General features: G+C 54.3%; 3 protein-coding genes across 13 annotated transcripts in view; 1 reads left to right on the forward strand and 2 right to left on the reverse strand.

Moving 5' to 3' along the window:
• The window catches only part of PNPLA7 (patatin like domain 7, lysophospholipase), a 66,797-nt gene extending 66,518 nt beyond the window's left edge, over window positions 1-279 (reverse strand). For 3 of the 6 annotated variants that reach the window (XM_074331435.1, XM_074331434.1, XM_074331433.1), the window contains exon 1: window positions 172-265. The gene's annotated coding sequence lies outside the window, so the exon portion shown is untranslated. Of the gene's footprint in view, window positions 1-171 lie in introns of all 6 variants that reach the window. The other 3 variants (XM_074331437.1, XM_074331436.1, XM_074331438.1) reach the window with 2 other exon arrangements.
• A 64-nt stretch (window positions 280-343) lies between these two features.
• Window positions 344-957, forward strand: MRPL41 (mitochondrial ribosomal protein L41). The gene has a single exon (XM_019756723.2). The coding sequence runs from the start codon at window positions 441-443 to the stop codon at window positions 846-848; it is 408 nt and encodes a 135-aa protein (XP_019612282.1). The 5' UTR covers window positions 344-440; the 3' UTR covers window positions 849-957.
• A 1,106-nt stretch (window positions 958-2,063) lies between these two features.
• Window positions 2,064-17,080, reverse strand: DPH7 (diphthamide biosynthesis 7). 6 transcript variants are annotated; one of them, XM_074331439.1, is made up of 9 exons: window positions 16,470-17,080; window positions 15,723-15,899; window positions 15,274-15,361; window positions 13,822-13,913; window positions 13,283-13,455; window positions 9,195-9,264; window positions 9,018-9,083; window positions 8,634-8,806; window positions 2,064-2,709 (listed from the first exon to the last, which is right to left on the reverse strand). In XM_074331439.1, exons 1-9 carry the CDS (start codon window positions 17,063-17,065, stop codon window positions 2,255-2,257), a joined length of 1,890 nt encoding a protein of 629 aa, XP_074187540.1. In that variant the 5' UTR covers window positions 17,066-17,080; the 3' UTR covers window positions 2,064-2,254. The 6 variants fall into 6 exon arrangements, with proteins under 6 accessions (XP_074187540.1, XP_074187543.1, XP_074187544.1 ...); XM_074331442.1 differs by having other exon boundaries at window positions 15,723-15,856; window positions 16,470-16,820; XM_074331443.1 differs by having other exon boundaries at window positions 15,723-15,880; window positions 16,470-16,584.
• Window positions 17,081-17,589: the final 509 nt, after the last annotated feature.

Consider the following 17,589-nt stretch of genomic DNA (forward strand, 5'->3'; position numbering starts at 1 on the left):
AGCGGTTGACAGCCGAGGGACTGGGAGGACGCGGGCTGCGGCTCCCACAAGCGGCTCCCCGCGCAGCGCAGAGCAGGCGGGCCCGTGGGGCAGTGAGGGCGCTGCCGGCTCCCCCTCCCCACGGGGCCGGACCCCGAACTCGCCACCGCCAGGCGCTCGGCGGTCACTCACCGGGACGGCGCGCTCCCGGCGCCCGCGCCCCGTCACCCCGCCCCGACGTCCCGCTCCCGACGCGTCGGCGCGACGCCGGATCTCCCTGCGCATTGGCCGGGTCCCCCAAGGCCTGCCCCCTCTCAAGGCCGCGGCTGCGCATTGGGCGCGGCGCAGCCAATCGGAGCGGCTCTTGCTGCGGCGCGAGCCGAGGGCGCCGGAAGCTGCGCGCGGCGGGGCCTGTGGCTGCGCGGTTGCTGGCGCGCTGCGGCCGGCGGGTGAGGGCCGGCATGGGGCTGCTGAGCGGGGCGGCTCGCTGCCTGGTGCGCGGCGCTGACCGGATGAGCAAGTGGACCAGCAAGCGAGGCCCGCGCTCCTTCTACAAGGGCCGCGGCGCGAAGGCCCCCGGCGTCCACGCCCGCGGCGGGAAGTTCGTGGTGGTCCAGGAGATGGTGCCGGAGCTGGTGGTGCCCGACCTGGCCGGCTTCAAGCTCAAGCCCTACGTGAACTACCGCGCCCCGGCGGGCACGGACACACCCCTGACGGCGGAGCAGCTCTTTCGGGAAGCGGTGGCGCCTGCCATCGAGAAGGACTTCAAGGACGGGACCTTCGACCCCGCGCAGCTGGAGAAGTACGGCTTCGAGCCCACGCAGGAAGGCAAGCTGTTCCGGCTGTACCCCAAGAACTTCCCGCGCTAGCCGAGCGCCGTCGGGGCCTGCGAGCCGAGCGCGCGCCCCGCCGTCCCCGCCGTCCCCGCGCCCCTCGGCCGGGCGGGCGCGTCCTGTCTATTAAAGAGCCTGGCTCCCATGGTGTGTGTCGCTAGCATCCGGTCGTGGTGCAGGGAGAGCACGCGGTGACCTAGGCGGCGCTCCCATGGAGCCCATTCCCTGTGGCTCCGGGAACTAGGCCGCCGCGAGCGCACGTCCCTTAGCCGAGGAGGCGCCTGCACAGGGCAGAGCGCGCCACGCGGTCGCCTCTTAGCTCACCCCCCAGACGCTTCACTCCGAGTAACCAGCGATGGGCATATTCTTTATGACAGTTTCCAAAGCAGCTATTTGTGTGTGGGGGGCGGGGGGGGGCTGTCAGGTGAAAGAAGCTGCTCCCCTTGGGGCAAACCTAAAGATGAGGCTGCCCAGGGAGTTAGTGCCCAACGAAGATTTCTCTAGCAATCTGATCTTCCTCTTTGCGTCCGCCCCTTTCAGTGCATAGCCCACCAGATCTATGTTCTCGGCTTAACTGGTGACAAGCCTGACACACACTAAAGGAAGGCTCAGCGTTTCTCTATTGAAATAAATGGGCCCTTAGGTGGGAATTGATCAGTCAGCATGGAATAATTCATAATGCACTCTGACACACGGGACGTTGCGTTTCATCAGAAAATGAGAGCAAAGTGTTATTGCGTGTTTTCTGACTCTGAACACATACATCGTACCAGTGATGCTAAGGAACTGGCAAATTCAATAGTGGCCGTGGCACAACATGCCCTTGTCTGTGGGAGGGAGTCAGGTGGGTCACAAACCCAGTTAGATGCTGGATTACTCGTGTCCACAGTCTGGAAGGTACTCAGTTCACGAAAGCCAGGATGAGGAAGTGTGATTAACCCGCCACACTGACATTTCAAGTTCACAGCGGCTAAGGCAACACAGCATACAGACCCGCCATCTGCAAAGCGGGCTAACAGCACTTCAGTGCCGTGATGAGGTGATCTTTTTAGAAGTTCACAGGAAACTACTGGTGTTACAAAGTAGCATTTATAAAAAACACACCCTTTGTTTAGTTAATATAAATAACTACTTAAATAAGTAGGAAGAACTGAAAGTCAAATCCACATAAGAAAGGGAAACATTTGAGAGCTGGAGAGGCCCCTCGCACTGGCTTCCACCTGCTCCCTGTCAGACAGAATCACCATCGGGAAGGGCCCAGTAGGTAAGGTTTATTTAAGAAGTCAATAGCTTTCTTGCTGTTTACACAGTATGCCCCATAAGATGCACTGGGCCCTACACCGTAACCTGCACAGATTGGTAAGAATCTCCTGAGATGGTCTCAGGGCAGTCCATGCACAGCTGGTCTTCATGATTTCAAAGGAAGCACCCTCCCCCTTAGCTCAGCTGTTGTCCCACTTCCAGAGGTGAAGAACATGGTTGTAGAAAGAGCAAGTCGCTAGGAGGCTGATGTCCAAGTGGGCTGTTTCCAGACACGAGTCACTGTCACAGATTTTGGTCCCTGGGGTGTGTAGCCGGCTGCCACTTTTCGTGTCCTCTGTCAGTGGATGCACGGAAGTCCACCCCTTACCTCCACTGTGGAGCTTGGCCCGACTGTCTCCATCATGGTCCGCTAAGCGATCAAAAGACGGAGGTTCTAGCGACTGGCCTACAGCCTTGCGGTTATGGACCACATCTGCTGTCCTGGCCCCAAGGTTGCTATAGGCAGAGGACCCCAAGAGGAGTGACTGCTGGGTCTGCGGCAGAAGGTGGAAGTTGAGCCAGGACCAATCAGCTCCATACACCAATGAGTCTGGCAACGTGTAGGACGCAGAGACTGTGCATGCTTCCTGCTTCTCTGGAGTGAGACAGGAGAACACGGAAACAACGCTACTCAGTGTTGATCTTGTCACACCCAACTGATGGCCCCTGCCCACCCTCACAGGGAGACTGCCATGGGCAGCCACAATGTGTCAGAGGCGTCAGGGAGGTGTGGCCAGACAGCAGAGGGGAGCAGAGAACAGCTGGCAGCGAGTGCACTGAATCATCAGGCCACACGGGATCAAAAATTCCATAAGGTACAAACAGTACAAGCAAGCCACACTGATTGCAGTGCAATAAGATGAAAAATAACACCATCAAAATACAAAAAAGCCCTCTACCTAAAAATTTAAAAACATTCAACTAAACCACATGGGTAAAAGTGGAATTACAAATTGAAGTCACAGAATTTCTTTTAAAAAAATGAAATTACTTCACATCAGAACCTAAAAATGTGCTCAAATCAGAGAAAAAGTTAGACATAAAAACACTTAATACAAACAAAATAATAAAATTAAGTGAATTGCATTCCTAACTCAAAATGCCAGAGAAAGAACTGGGGACAAGGAGGAGGGAGACAAAGCTAAAAGGAAAAACTGATGAGACAGAACAGAAAAACCATACAACTAAGAAAAACTCAAAATCCTACTTCTTTAAAAGAAATAATAAGATAAACCTCTAGCTAACCTAATTAAGGAAAAAAGAACTTTACATATATACAGAGGGTGCCAAAAAAAATGTATACACATTTTTAGAAAGGAAAAAACTATTAAAATTGTGATAATATATACCAATAACAAAAGATGAATACAAGTCACATTTGACTTCTGCAATTACAAGAGGTGCTCAAAGTGGTTCCCATCAGCATTCAGACACTTCTGATGATGGCGAACTACTGCTTGAGCAACACTGACCAAAGTGTCCACTTGTATGTTTTTTGGCACCCCCGGTATATTCGTATATTTGCATAAATACACAAAACCTGACAAAGGGGAAATAACCATTAAAAAGAAGAAATTTTTTAAAAGCACGAATGGCTTTTTTATATGCTTTTATGCAAATGAGTTTCAAAATGTAGATGAAATGAGTAATAACCTAGGAAAATACAGTTCACCAAAACTGACCCCAGTAGGGACATAAAGTATAAACCAACTTTCATAGAAAAATATAAAGTTGTCAAGGAACGTCCACACAAAAATAGATCAGGCCCAGATAGACTCACAGGAGAATCTTACCAAATCTTGAAAGAAAAAATAATCCAAATGAACTAAAAATTATTCAAGAGAAAATGAAGAAAAAATTTCACACTTTTGCTTTTGATCTTCATATGAACCAAACAATCTGACATATAATCTTGCTAAAAATAGCACAAAAGAAAATTTGTGTCACTTTGAACATTAATGAAAAACCCTAAATAAGATACCACCCAGAGACAACGTTAAAAAGACCAAGTGGGGTTTATCCAGGAACACATTCCGTGAGGAAATCCATAAACAAATTCACCATTAATGAATCCAAGGGGAAAATGAGTCCAGTTCAACAGATATGCTAAAACCACTTGAGAAAACTTTAACAATTCCTGATTTTAAAAAAATGAAGAGGGGGGTGGGGGGGTGGGAGATGAAGGTAAGGGGGATCAAATATATGGTGATGGAAGGAGAACTGACTCTGGGTGATGAACACACAATGGGATTTATAGATGATGTAATACAGAATTGTACACCTGAAATCTATGTAATTTTACTAACAATTGTCATCCCAATAAATTAAAAAAAACGAACAAGAATTTATGGACACTTCTTCAGCATGATAAACTGTACCTTTTGGCAGATGGCACATTTACTTGGAAAACACAGAATCAACGATAAAACTGACAAACAATTTATAAAATTTTTAGTAAGGCAGCAGGATATGAAATTATCAACAAAAAAACCCAATAGTTTTCAAATACTCAGACAATATCCAGTTAGAAGCTATAATGGAAGACAATATTGCTATTTTATTACAATAGCAACAAAAAGATAAACTATTTAGGAATAAAGTTAATGAGAAATGTACAATGTATACACACAGAAAGATGTGAAAAAATGGAAAGGTATCCCTCTTCTTGAGTAAGATAAAGATGGGAAGTTAAGTCAGATGTAAAGTTGATTTATATTTAATACAATCCTTATAAAGAACCAATAGACTGCTTTCTGGGACAAGTTGACATTCAAGTTCAAAATATAAGAATAGTCAGGAAATCCTGGAGAAGAGCCAGAAGAGGCAGTATCGCCACCATCACAAATACACCGCCACGCCTCCACAATTAAGGCAGTGGGACAGAACGGGGGACGAGAAACCAAAGAAGGTATGTGTGGCATCTCAATTCACTGGGAGCACATGGATTTTTCAATAAATGGTGTTGGGACAGCTCCACACACCACTGAGAAGAACACGAATCCAAGTTCTCACCGTAAAAAAGCAAAACTACACGAGTATGAGAAGAAAACACTGGTGATTCCTTTGTAACCTGCGTGTGGGAGGGTAAAGGCTTTTTAACTAAGGCTCAAAATCCAGATTCAATGAAAAACAATTACAAATTGGCTTAAAAACCAAAACAAAAACATTTTCATGGGGGGGGAAATCACCACAGGCAAAATCAAGACAGCAAACTGAGAGAAAATGTTTCCAACACACACCAGAGATAAAGGGCTAATGCCACTAACACGTAAGAACGCTATAAAACTGGGGGAGGAGGGGAGATAGGGGAGGGAAGACCAGAAAACAGAGAGGAAAACAGGCAAAAGACAGACAAAGATAATTCACAAAAGCAAAAATATAAAACCAGCCCTTCAACATATGAAAACCTATTCAGTTTTGAGACGTGCAAATTGAAACTAGCCGGAGAGGCCATTTCTCGGTGTCAGGTGCAGCACTCCCCAAGCTGGTCAACACACCCTCCGCAGGGCTGTGGGGAAGCAGGCATTGTCACACGTGGCTGGTGATGCAGTGAAATCTGAGACACATCCTCTGACTCTGCGCCCACACCTAGGCACTAACCCAAACAATACACCTCTGACCAAACGAAAACACAAGGGAGCATTCTATGGAACTGCAAAATAGTGGAAACAACTCCAATTGTCACACAGAAAACCGCATGAGAAAACCACGGTCTACCCACCACTCAGTGGGTGCTATGTAACTTTAAAGAACGAGGGAGGTTGCTATAAACTGGTACGTATTTTCAATGAAATGAAGCAAACACAGAAGAGTGTGTGAAGAATACCTTTGTATAAGAAAGGAGACGTACGAGTACACAGGTACACACACAAACACACACACACACAACGCACGCACGCACGCTTGTGCAAAAAAATTATAACCCAAACCTAACAAAATGTGTCGTCCACAGGAGGTGAGTGGGGACAAGGTAAGGGAGGGACTTTGAAACACAATTTTAACTGCTAGAATACTGTCAATGTTTTTACAAATTCAAAGATAAAAAGTGGGCCGGCCCAGTGGCTCAGGTGGTTGGAACGCCATGCTCCTAACACCGAGGCATTAGGTCGCCGGTTCAATTCCCACATGGTCCAGGGAGCTGCGCCATACAACTAGACTGAGAAACAATGGCTTAAAAAACCAGGGGGCGGGGGTGAAAAAAAAAAAATCAAAAGTGAATCAATAAGGATGAAGAAAAAAATCCTTCAATAAATAACAATAAACCTAATTGTATTTCGAATAGCCACCCAGAAAGAAAACAGCCAACCCAGGTAACTTCTGAGCACAGCACTCTGACGCCGTGAGATCAATCTGACAGAAGAACCGCAGTGTCGGGGGTTCACTCTGTGCTCCTTTCCGTGTGGCCCCAGCAGCGTGAGAGGAACGTGGCGGGAAGCACATGAGGAATGTTTGCTGGGAGCTGGGGTTTTCCCTGGAGGAGGGAGACACATGGAACGGGGGGGCAGGCGAGAACCCCATGGGGCAGGAACAGAGTGAGAGGTGTCATTATGAACTGATGTAAGACACACGTACACATACACATATGCACATACAGAGGACACCCCAGAGACTACAAGCACAAGTGACCAGATCATGAATTCTAAACACCAGTCACCACTGAGGGGACCCAGGTCTCTGTGGAGAAGTGGCCGCTCCAGGCTGGGGGACGTGACAGGTAAACTACGAAACGAGCCTGGGGTCGCTGGTGCCAACTAAGAGCATCAGAAATCAGCAAGGATAGATGACAGGGACAGAGCAGACAGCTCCAAGGGTCCCCACGGGGAAACTGGGACGAGGGGACATTGTGACAAACAAAGACATAATGGATTATGACCCACTGAACAACAAAAACCCACGAATGTATATGGACATCAAATAAACACAGACAGACAGACAGGAGAACAGAAAGCTCTTCCTTACAACAGCATTAATTAAAAATGGAGGGAAAAAACTGTAGAAAGAATGATAACAAAAAATCCCCTTTTTGCAATGACAGCAATAAATTATCCCGAAAGGAATCAAAGGGATTGAGGGACAGTGTGAAGAGGACACAGGTCAGAGTCACAGCACAGACTGCAGTTAATCAGAGAGGGATGACCGTAACTGCACGGGGAGAAAGCCGGGAGACCACCGCAGCCAAGTGATCAAACAAATAGCTTAAAGGGACAAAGTGGCGTCATGTGCCTCTGACACAACACACTCAGGAGAGCACAATGGCATTTTCCTAACGTTCCTGACAAACGCAGACCCAACACAGGACACTCATTTCAGAGTCGAGGCTGTGAACAGACTAAAAGCACAAGAAGGAAGAAGGGGGTCACGCCAACAGCAACCGCAGGAGAGCTGGGGCTCGGGCGGCTCTAACGTCAGAGGACAGACTGCAGGCAAAGCTATGAGTTACTAGAGGCAGAGGGACGCCTGGAAGGACGAGGCTGCTGCATCAGGAAAACAGCACACAGGGAGCCCAGCTCCACGAGCAGGGCCTGACTGTCCCACGCTGGCGGCCAGGCCTGCAACAGCGCGCGTCCCATGCAGACGGGCCAGCAAGGACACAGACAGCTTGGCCGACGCCTGTTACGAGCCCAAGAGCATGGCCACCGGCACACACCACCTGCTGGGCCACCAAAAAGGTGTCCACAAGTGATGGGACCAGAGATCAGTAACGGAAGGAAATAAATCCAGGCACTTGCAACGTGGAGATTAAATAGCATGCTCCTAAACGACCCAGAAGTGGAAGCAGATGTGACAGGGGACACCAGGACACAGCTAGGGATGAGGAGGACGACATTCTGGAACATGTGGTCGCAGGGAAGGCAGGGCTGGGAAGGCAACCACCCTGAATTCACCAACATGACCAAAGGAGGACGGCCCAAGGGTTCACAAAACAAAGAGCAATGATAGCTGGGAAGGGACACTGACGGCAAAAGGATGGGGGCTGAGGGGCTGGAAAGGCAAGGCTTCCATCGCTCTGTGTGGAGGGCATCAGGCACTGACAGTGACAGGAAGAGGGGAGCTGAGCCTAGCTGGGACAGTGACGAGGTCCTGGCTGGGGAAGACCAAGAACCTGCCGGAGCGTAAGCTTCAGTGAGGCCCTCCCTGCAGGGCGACAGTCTCCCTGCAGCCACGCTTTGTGGGTCCAGCCCAGAAAGTGTGAGAAAGGCAGCGAGGAGGAGAGTCGGAGCGTGCTTTGTGCTTGGACACCAGCCCAGTAGGAGGACCAGGCAGAGGTGGGCCAAACACGGTTATGACAGTGACAAATGCATGGACCGCTGCAGTGAGGGACGCACTGGGACAACAGAGCCGGTCAGGAGACCGTGGTCACAGGTCAGTGTGCTACTGAGACTTTGTGACTGGCTCAGCCGGTTGGCGCAGCCGTTGGGTGTGGGGGGAGGGGACCTAGGGTGTGAACCTGGGAATGGTGGGGGAGGGGAGGAAGCTGGGACCCCCCCACCCCCAGCCCAGCTGCCCCGGCCCCCTCACCTATTGCCTTCTCGCAGTTGAAGATCCTGAAGCCTCCGTGCATGCACGCTGCCAGGAGCAGGTGGCGGTGGAAAGGGTGCCACCTGAGCCTCCACACGCCGCCCTGCACAGCCATGTCTGCAAGGGGCTGCCGCATGTTCCGAGTGTCCCACAGCAGGACGTGCTCGTCATAGCTGAAACCCACCGACCAGACAGTGTGCTCCCCAAGGCTCCTAGGTGGCAGGGGACATCTCCCAGGGACACCCACCCCACTCATCCCTCCAGGACAAAGCCCCGTTTCCTACACCCTGGTTTGAGAGCAGGCCCAATTAAACATCGCAGTGGTCAACCGACGAAGGCAGTGGAAGACGCCAGGAGGACCCGGGGGACCGCCTGGGGACTCACCTTCCTGTGGCCAAGAGGTCCTCCCGGTGGGGGCTGCTCTGGATGCTGCACACGCCCATGGAGTGTCTGTGAGTAGAAGGGAGACTCGGCGAGCACCAGGAAGGGGACTTCTCAGCGGGAAGTGATGAGGGGGGCGGGAGGGCTGTCACACGTCCATACTAGCCCTTCACGCCTTACCTCTTGCTGCTGAATATGGATGTGTCAGGTGTCCTGGTGTCCCAGCCTTTCAAAAGGCCATCGTCCCCACCTGTGTGGAAACAGAAACACCCACCAACAATGGCACTGATGCTAGGAAGCAGCCTGTCTTCCTAGCATGTCTGGGAGGGAATGCGTGTCTGGAGGAAATTCCTGTGGGTGACTTCCAAGACGGTTTCGGGTTGGCACCAGGCAGAAGGACCCCAGTGACAGCACCTCAGAAACAGTCACCCCGGTACCTACTGTGTCTTTAGACTTGAAGAGGATACCTGCAGCGCAGAAGGGAAAGACTGACGGGCTCTGCCTACAGGAACCCAAGGGAAAACCAGGAAGTGGTGGGGCAGAATCACCGGTCACACATGGCTGAGCTGCCTCCCGTGCAGGCTCCAGCATTACACACCTGGCTGCCAGGACCAGAGTCGAGACAGCAAGGAACACAGGACAGGAACTCCATGCAGGAGGCAGCAAACAGGAAGACTTCCTAAGGTTCTGGAACCTTCAGCACACCCCCATAGGTTTTCAAGGGAAATGCGCTATGTAACCTTACAGTAAAAAGGACGCCTTGCTCGTTTGGGGGGTATTGAAAGGATAAGAATTGGGGAGTTGACACTCACAACCAGTCTGTGAAGAAAAGCAACACCAAGTCACTGGGTGACAGTGGTGATCTTGAAGGAAGGAAGGAAAGGCTGAAGAGCAGGGTTCCCAGGGAGTGTCAAAAGGAGCAAAGGAAAATGCCTAGGCCTGACCATCCATCCAGTCACCTTCCACTTAACCACTCACCCATCTAACAAGTACTTACCGAGCACCCTACAGTCTGTGTAACAGATGTGAGGTACTTACTGAGCGCCCTACAGTCCCTGTAACAGATGTGAGGTACTTACTGAGCGCCCTACAGTCCCTGTAACAGATGTGAGGTACTTACTGAGCGCCCTACAGTCCGTGTAACAGATGTGAGGTACTTACTGAGCGCCCTACAGTCCGTGTAACAGATGTGAGGTACTTACCGAGCACCCTACAGTCCCTGTAACAGATGTGAGGTACTTACCGAGCACCCTACAGTCCCTGTAACAGATGTGAGGTACTTACTGAGTGCCCTACAGTCCGTGTAACAGACGTGAGGTACTTACTGAGCGCCCTACAGTCCGTGTAACAGATGTGAGGTACTTACTGAGCGCCCTATGGTCCCTGTAACAGATGTGAGGTACTTACTGAGCGCCCTATGGTCCCTGTAACAGATGTGAGGTACTTACTGAGCGCCCTACAGTCCGTGTAACAGATGTGAGGTACTTACTGAGCGCCCTATGGTCCCTGTAACAGATGTGAGGTACTTACTGAGCGCCCTACAGTCCGTGTAACAGATGTGAGGTACTTACTGAGCGCCCTACAGTCCGTGTAACAGACGTGAGGTACTTACTGAGCGCCCTACAGTCCCTGTAACAGATGTGAGGTACTTACTGAGCGCCCTACAGTCCGTGTAACAGACGTGACCAGTACAGGATAAATACAACCGATACTAAAGTGAAGCAGCAGAATCCGTCCATTCAGGCATGAAGCCTGCACGTGAGCCTCACGTGTGCGCTGCCATCTGCGGCAAATTCACAGCGAGGTGTGGCTTCCTCACACACCTGCATCCCACGCCTTTCTGTCACACTCTATACCAACACCAGGACTCTGCTGACCAACCCCACACCCGGCCCTGTCCTGACGTCGTCTGAATCCTTGTCATCCATCACCCCAACAACAGGTCTCCACCCCCGTTGCCTGGCCCCGCCTCAGCCTGCCTCAGCACGGGGCTGGTGCCCACGGAGTACCCACCTGAGTACCAGCACCTACATTCCACTCATGAACCAGAGAGAGCCTCTTACATTTAACACCTAAGTCAGGACATGGCATCGCGGTTCCGTTCTCCGCAACAGCCGCTGTTCCATGCTGAGCAGGGCCCGTCCTTCCCGTGACCTGGCCCGTGCCCCCGGCCTCACCTTGCGTTCTGACAGCCCCTTGTGTACTGTGGCCAGGCTGGCAACTCACCACTCTCCCGCCACACCAGGCCCACTCCTGCTGTAGGCTTTGGCCTGCACAGCCATGGTCTGTGACAGGCTGCAGCTGTCCCCAGCACCCCAACCCCTTTCTTCTCTCCAAAGAATCTCTCACCTCTGACCCACTGTGCAGGTTCCATGTTTACTGTGTCTTATGTGTGGTGTTCACTGTCTGTGTCCTTCCACTCAGTATGAGCTCAATGTCTCCTGTTCACTGACGTGCCCCAAGCACCTAGAACAGAGCCTGGCACATAGTACGTGCTCAATAAACACATGCTGAGTAAGTGAATCCGTCCTAAGTGGTTAAATCATGTCCCTGGTACACCTGTTCTCTGAGTTAGCTAAGCCTCAAGGTAGGAGCGCTGATCCAAGAATGAGCGACCTCAAAAAATTCAGTCTGCACTGTTTGCACCAACACTGTTTTGAGGGTGTCCCTCAAATAATGCCCACAGGACCCTGCCCTCAGGGAGGTGGCACCAAGCACAGCACCGTATCTCAGATGCACACGGGCACCATGACTGATGATGGGCCAGAGCCGGCCAGCATTTATGGACAGGTTTTAAGCTGAGCCCTCCCAGAACAGCAGCAGCAGCTGTGAGGGAGTCAGCACGAGGTTGGACACAGAGACTGCAGAGAACACAGATGTCTGAGGGCAAAGAGGGCTCCCTGGAAATAGGCACAAGAGGCCTAGCCCGAAGTGTGCAGACCCCAGACATCGTCGGGTGTCCTGAGTAGGAGCTGCCAAGGGGCTGCACCGCGACTGGGGGCCATAAAGTTGGGGTGTTTTTAAAGCCATCGCTCTTGCTGGGAGAGTCAGGACTGAACACAGGGCCATCACTTAGCGCTCTGCTGTGACAAACAAGATGAAACGGTGGCCCAGACAGGTGAGAAGAAAAAGAGATGCCAATTGTGAGATGCTGAAAAGAGAAAATCAACAAGATGTGGACTCAGGACAGGGGTGAGGGGACAGAGGTGTCCGATTTGGGCCACCAGACCTTGTCCTGTGGTCGGGCCGTTAGAGGGGAGCCCCCACAGGAGTGCTGGGCAGCGGGCAAGACAAATGGGTCGAGAGCTCAGAAGGAAAGGTCAGGCCACCAAATGCAGCTGTTTCTGGAGGAGCGACCACAGCTGGAGTCAGCGGGGCAGCGCGAGACGAGAACCCGACAGAGGCCCAAGGACAGTGGACAGCGAGCAGGCCCGGCAGGTCTGGATGAAGAGTGACCTGACAGGTACCATACGAGACAGCCGCGCTGTGACCACGCAGGGACAAGGGTGGGGACAGAGGGCCAGGCACGAACACTGCTGAGAGGCCAAGTGGAGGGAAGCCCAAGGCGCTGGAGGAAGAGAGTCCTGCTGGGTGGTGACACCGTGCAGCCTCCGTGGGCACCCAGCGCTGCCCTGACCGCTCCCCTCCACGGCCTTCAGCGCACTCCCAGCAACTGGACGGAGGAGGGAGTGGGGGGCCCTTTCTTTGTCCCTCTGCAAATGCTGTGGCTCCTCAGAGACCAAGGCCTCCCACCTCCCACGAGTGACCATCTGGGCCAGAGAAGTTGGCCAGAGCCACCCTGCTCCTGGGGCCACTTGTCCCACACACAAATCCACCTCGCAATAGCGGGAAGTGGATCCTCTCTCTTGCTTCTTTCTCTTGAGGACAGCAAACTGTCTCCAAAAAGAGAGCAGCAAACCCAACATCAGCATGACTGTCAGTGCTGGACCCAGAAGTACCAGGTGAAAGCGGGGGAGCCTCTGCTGAGATCCCTGGAGCAAGGATTTGACACAGAGAAGCAGGGCTCCTGCTGCTCCAACCGGGGGCAACGCCACTGAGACCCCGCGATGCCTGCAGCCAACTGCGCTCTGCTAAGCAGTGGACAGCTTTCGCCCCACAAAAGGCCTTCCGGATGCCAACGGGGGAGTCACGGCCTTGTCGGCCTCACTGGCTCCCCGCCCCCCAGCAAGCCTTCAGAGAAGGGAGTGTGACAGCGTGCTAGCCGCGTGCTCCCTCCCTCACGGGGCTGGTGCCCACGGAGTACCCACCTGAGTACACGATTTCTGTCTGCCAGTAGTTGAAAGCAGCGATCCAGGCCTCGAAGTGATGGGCCTGCCACGTGGCTACACCCTGCAGTCCAGGCCCCGCCTCAGTCACTTTCAAGAGGTGGAGTTGCCCCCTGGAGTCACTGCTGATGATTTTAAGGGGCTGGTCACAGGTCCTAGACACAGGGGACCCATGGACATTACATGCAGACCCAAACTCATCACCCACTTCTGGTTCCCAATGCTGACGTTTCATGCCCCCACGACACCTCATGGGAGAGGCTCTTGAGGGACCTGGTACAGGGACACGGCTCTTAAGAGGCTGGCATGGGCATCTGGCAGAGACCGAAGCTACCACTTAGCTTGTCAAAACAAATCAGTGACAGCGTCTCCTGATGAGAACACTGTCCCATTTATCTAAACGGCTAGCACCAGTCCTTTTAGATACAAACTGGCAGAGCCACAGTCAAGGCCAGCACAAGTGGCTTTAATTTTCTCATGCGTGAAACTTGGAATGGCCCATCCCTGGCACGGGCCCTCACCTGCCAGCTTTCCCCGTGGACCAGTCCAGAGACAAGGCCAGACACTGCTTCTCCAAGGCAAAGCTGGAAAACGGCTGCAGCGTGTACGTGTTCTACTGGAGAGAAAGGGGCGCCATCAAAGGGGAACAGCCCAGGACCCTGAGATTCTTCCTCTGCTTCATGTATGCGCTCCCAGGTGAACGCATGTGTCAGCCATCGTCAGAGCAGAGCCTGAGGATGCTGGAGAATTGGTCCCTGCCCTGCGGGAGCACACATGGTATGCCTGTAGGGCAAGCAGGTCTCTCTCCGTTTCAGACCTGGTGCTATCCATGCCTCCTGGTCACGTGACACACACTCTCTACCTCTCCGGGCCTCCAGGGAGGCTGGAGTCGGAGGCAACGGCAACTTTCCTCAGGTCCCCTTTCAGAAGCCACCAGCAGCCATGAAAACCTTACTTCTCTTTTCTAAGGTCTGTGTAGTTTTCTCACCCAAGCCACCTGGAAAGTGCCCCGCTCCACGACTCCCAGCGCCTCCCTGCTCACCTGCTCCTGCCTCAAACCAGCCTCAGACATCTCGTTCCTAAAGCAGGGCTGCGGCTTGCAGCTGGCCTCAGGCAAGGGCCTTTCCATACAAGCCTTCGGGCCCCTGCTCCACGCCTCCTGGCACTGCTGTCTGTGTCCCCAGAGGCAGGTGCAATCCTATGGGCGGTTCACTGCTAGCCTCTGCAGGACTGCCGGCACCAACACCCAGTGCTGTCATTTCACAGACACGGTACAGGGCTGCTGTCAAATGCTTGTGGGGGTGGGGGGTGGGGGGGGGAGATGAGGGTAAGGGGGATCGAATATATGGTGATGGAAGGAGAACTGACTCTGGGTGATGAACACACAATGGGATTTATAGATGATGTAATACAGAATTGTACACCTGAAATCTATGTAATTTTACTAACAATTGTCATCCCAATAAATTTAATAAATAAAAAAAATGCTTGTGAGAGTCACGGCGATCGTGCGCTCTCCTAGCCGTCGGTGAGAGGTAGCACTCCCAAGGGGAAGCCACCGCCACTCTTTCCCAAGGGGAAGCCACCACCATTCTTTCCCAGGGGGAAGCCACCGCCACTCTTTCCCAGGGGGAAGCCACCGCCACTCTTTCCCGGGGGAAGCCACTTCTATTCTTGGTCCCAGCACCATCAACCCTGCAACGCTGGTCCTTAGAGAACTTTCAGGTCATTGACAGGTAAGTGAACAGCCTGTCACTTCAGCTCTTCTGCAGGTGACATATAAGGTCACCTCTGGAGTTAGATGCAGAACGCTGTGCTTTAAAATACACATGCTGCCTTAGAACATTTCATGAAAAAGTTGATCACTGCACAGAAACCAACCTAGAAAAACGCTTGTAGGAACACAGCCTCCCCTCCTGAGCCCTGTCCATTTGCGTTCCTCCCACCCCCACAACGCTGGCCTCATCACTGACCTCGGACCCCACCAAGCGGAGCAGCTCTATGGACCCGCCAGCATCCGCCACACCCAGGAGGGCATGGCCGGCCACCCGGATATGGCACCTGAGGAGAGAGTTCACATCCAGTCAAGATACGGGGTCTGCCCAGAGCATCATGCACCCCAGTATTTATCTCTGACGTCTCGGCTGCTACACTGGGCTGGAGGCCACAGCCGTTCCAACGAGATTCCCACTTATGAACCAAACACGGGCATCACTGATCCGTGATACTAGCTCCAGGGACCCGCCAAAGAAGATGGGCCCCAAGTCGGCAGCATCCTGCCAGGGGCAGCGGGTGCGCAGGGCAGTGAAGTGAACCTGCAGGTCACACCTCTCCCGACATGCCTCCCGGCAGCAGGCTCCCCTGACCAAGTCACAGGCACCACGATAAACCCCAGCCCTGTGGCGTGTTACCAGAAGTGTACCATTTCATGTCCAGGATGGCAGCAGTATCTCTTCTCTGGATCTCAATGAGAGGGCAAGCACTGCTGTCCTCACTCAGGCTGTACAGGTAGAGACGGCCTAGGCGGACTTGAGGCTCGTCAGCCTCTGGGGCACTCTGCAGGAAAGGCAGATGCGTCCTCTGAGGGCAGAACGGGATGCTGGGCATGGGAACGGGATGGAGGCGGGGAAGAAGAGAGACTGGCACTGAACTGTGTGTGCCAGACGAGTATGCACAGAGCTGCTCCTAACCCGGCTAACGGGCCGGCTGTGCCCAGGGTCCCCACAGGACCCCATCTACCGGGCACAGCCCCGGCTCAGGCCTGCTGCTGCCGTGCCAGTTCTCACCCTTAAGCGTCCTGGTCTGGATCCACACCGAGGCTTCGCTAGACTAGGTCCAGCCCTGAAATCCCATCGCCTCTGTACTCTGGGCTTCACCCCTACACTGGGGCCACGCCTGCACTCAGGCGACATTCTGTTCCCGAGGCGCCCGTTCCTAACCTCCATCCCGACCACAAGGCCAGTGCGCATCTCCGCCTCCTGAGACCCCCACGCGACTCCTGGCTCAGCGTCCGCCGCAGCGGGCCGGCGAGGTGTGGACGCCGGCCGGGCTCCGCCTCTGTGGGCCTCACCGCCCCCCGAGCCTCCCAGGAGCCGGGACTGCGCTACTCGGCCGCGCCCGGGGAGCGTGCGCCTGGGCCCGCGGCGGCCCGCGTGGCGGGCGTGCGCACCTCACTCTGCGCGTGTGCGGGCTCGTGCTGCGGCTTCCGCAGCTGGTAGGTGCCGCAGGCCAGCAGGCGCCGGCAGCCCTCCAGCGGGCACCACTCCACCGAGTCCGCGGTGAACTCCGTGTCCACTGCCTGCAGCGGCCGGACGCCGCCGCCCGGCGTCCCAGAGTCGCAGGACGCGGCCGGGCGCCGCAGGCGGGCGGACGAGGCCCGGTTGCCAGCCAGGGTCGAGGACGGCGGCCGGACGGCGGTGAAAGCAGGCTCGGGGCTGGAGGAGGGGACGCGGCGGCGGAGGGGAACGCACGGCCCGGGGCAGGTACAGCTCCGCTTCCGCAGTCACCTCCTCCCGGCTCCTTCCGGGGCGGGACTTCCGGCCGCCGTTGCGGCCGGGCTGACGCGCCCCCTGCCGGCCCGCGGACTTCCACGGGCCCCACGTGCCCGGCCGCGCCCCCGGCCCTGGCCGCCAGTCTGGGGGGCTTGGAGAGCACGGCCCAGTGTCGCGCACCGAATGGCGGGAGAGCTGGGCCCTGTGAAGGGGAGCAGAGGAGTTGGGAGGAAAGCGGGGCATGGACGTGGGGGCGCGCCAAGGGCTTGGGCATTCAGGTAGCCGAGTCCAAGGTCGGCCCAAAAGGGGCTGGGCCTCGGCTGCCCTCCGTACCTCGAGTGCACCCACTGAGGCCAGACGTGCGGCGCATGGGCGGGCGCACAGACCTGCCTGCCAGGACAGCAGAGGAAGAGTGCAGGGCCAGCGCGGGGTGCCTGATGTGAGCCGCAGGGCCCTGGCAGGAGGCGTGGGCAGGCGGTGGCGAGGGGGCGGGGGTGAACAGGGGCCCCAAGAGCCGGCATCAGACCGACGGCAGGGGCGGCCGGCCAGCTAGGTTTGGGATGGAAAGGAGGAGAGCCGGCACAGCCATGGTCTGATTTGGGAGATTAGCAGATGAGGACACCATTCAAGAAAACTAGTGTGCTCTGCACAGCAGGTTAGGGTTACGCACGTGGTGGACATGTTATGGATTGAATTGTGTCCCTCCCAAAGAGATGATTAAGTCCCACACCGCCACAGAAGGTGACCTTTGGAGGTGGTCTCTGCGGAGGTGATCCAGTTAAAATGAGGCCATGGGAG

The sequence above is a fragment of the Rhinolophus sinicus genome, linkage group LG04, assembly GCF_036562045.2.
Source record: "Rhinolophus sinicus isolate RSC01 linkage group LG04, ASM3656204v1, whole genome shotgun sequence".
NCBI lineage: Eukaryota > Metazoa > Chordata > Mammalia > Chiroptera > Rhinolophidae > Rhinolophus > Rhinolophus sinicus.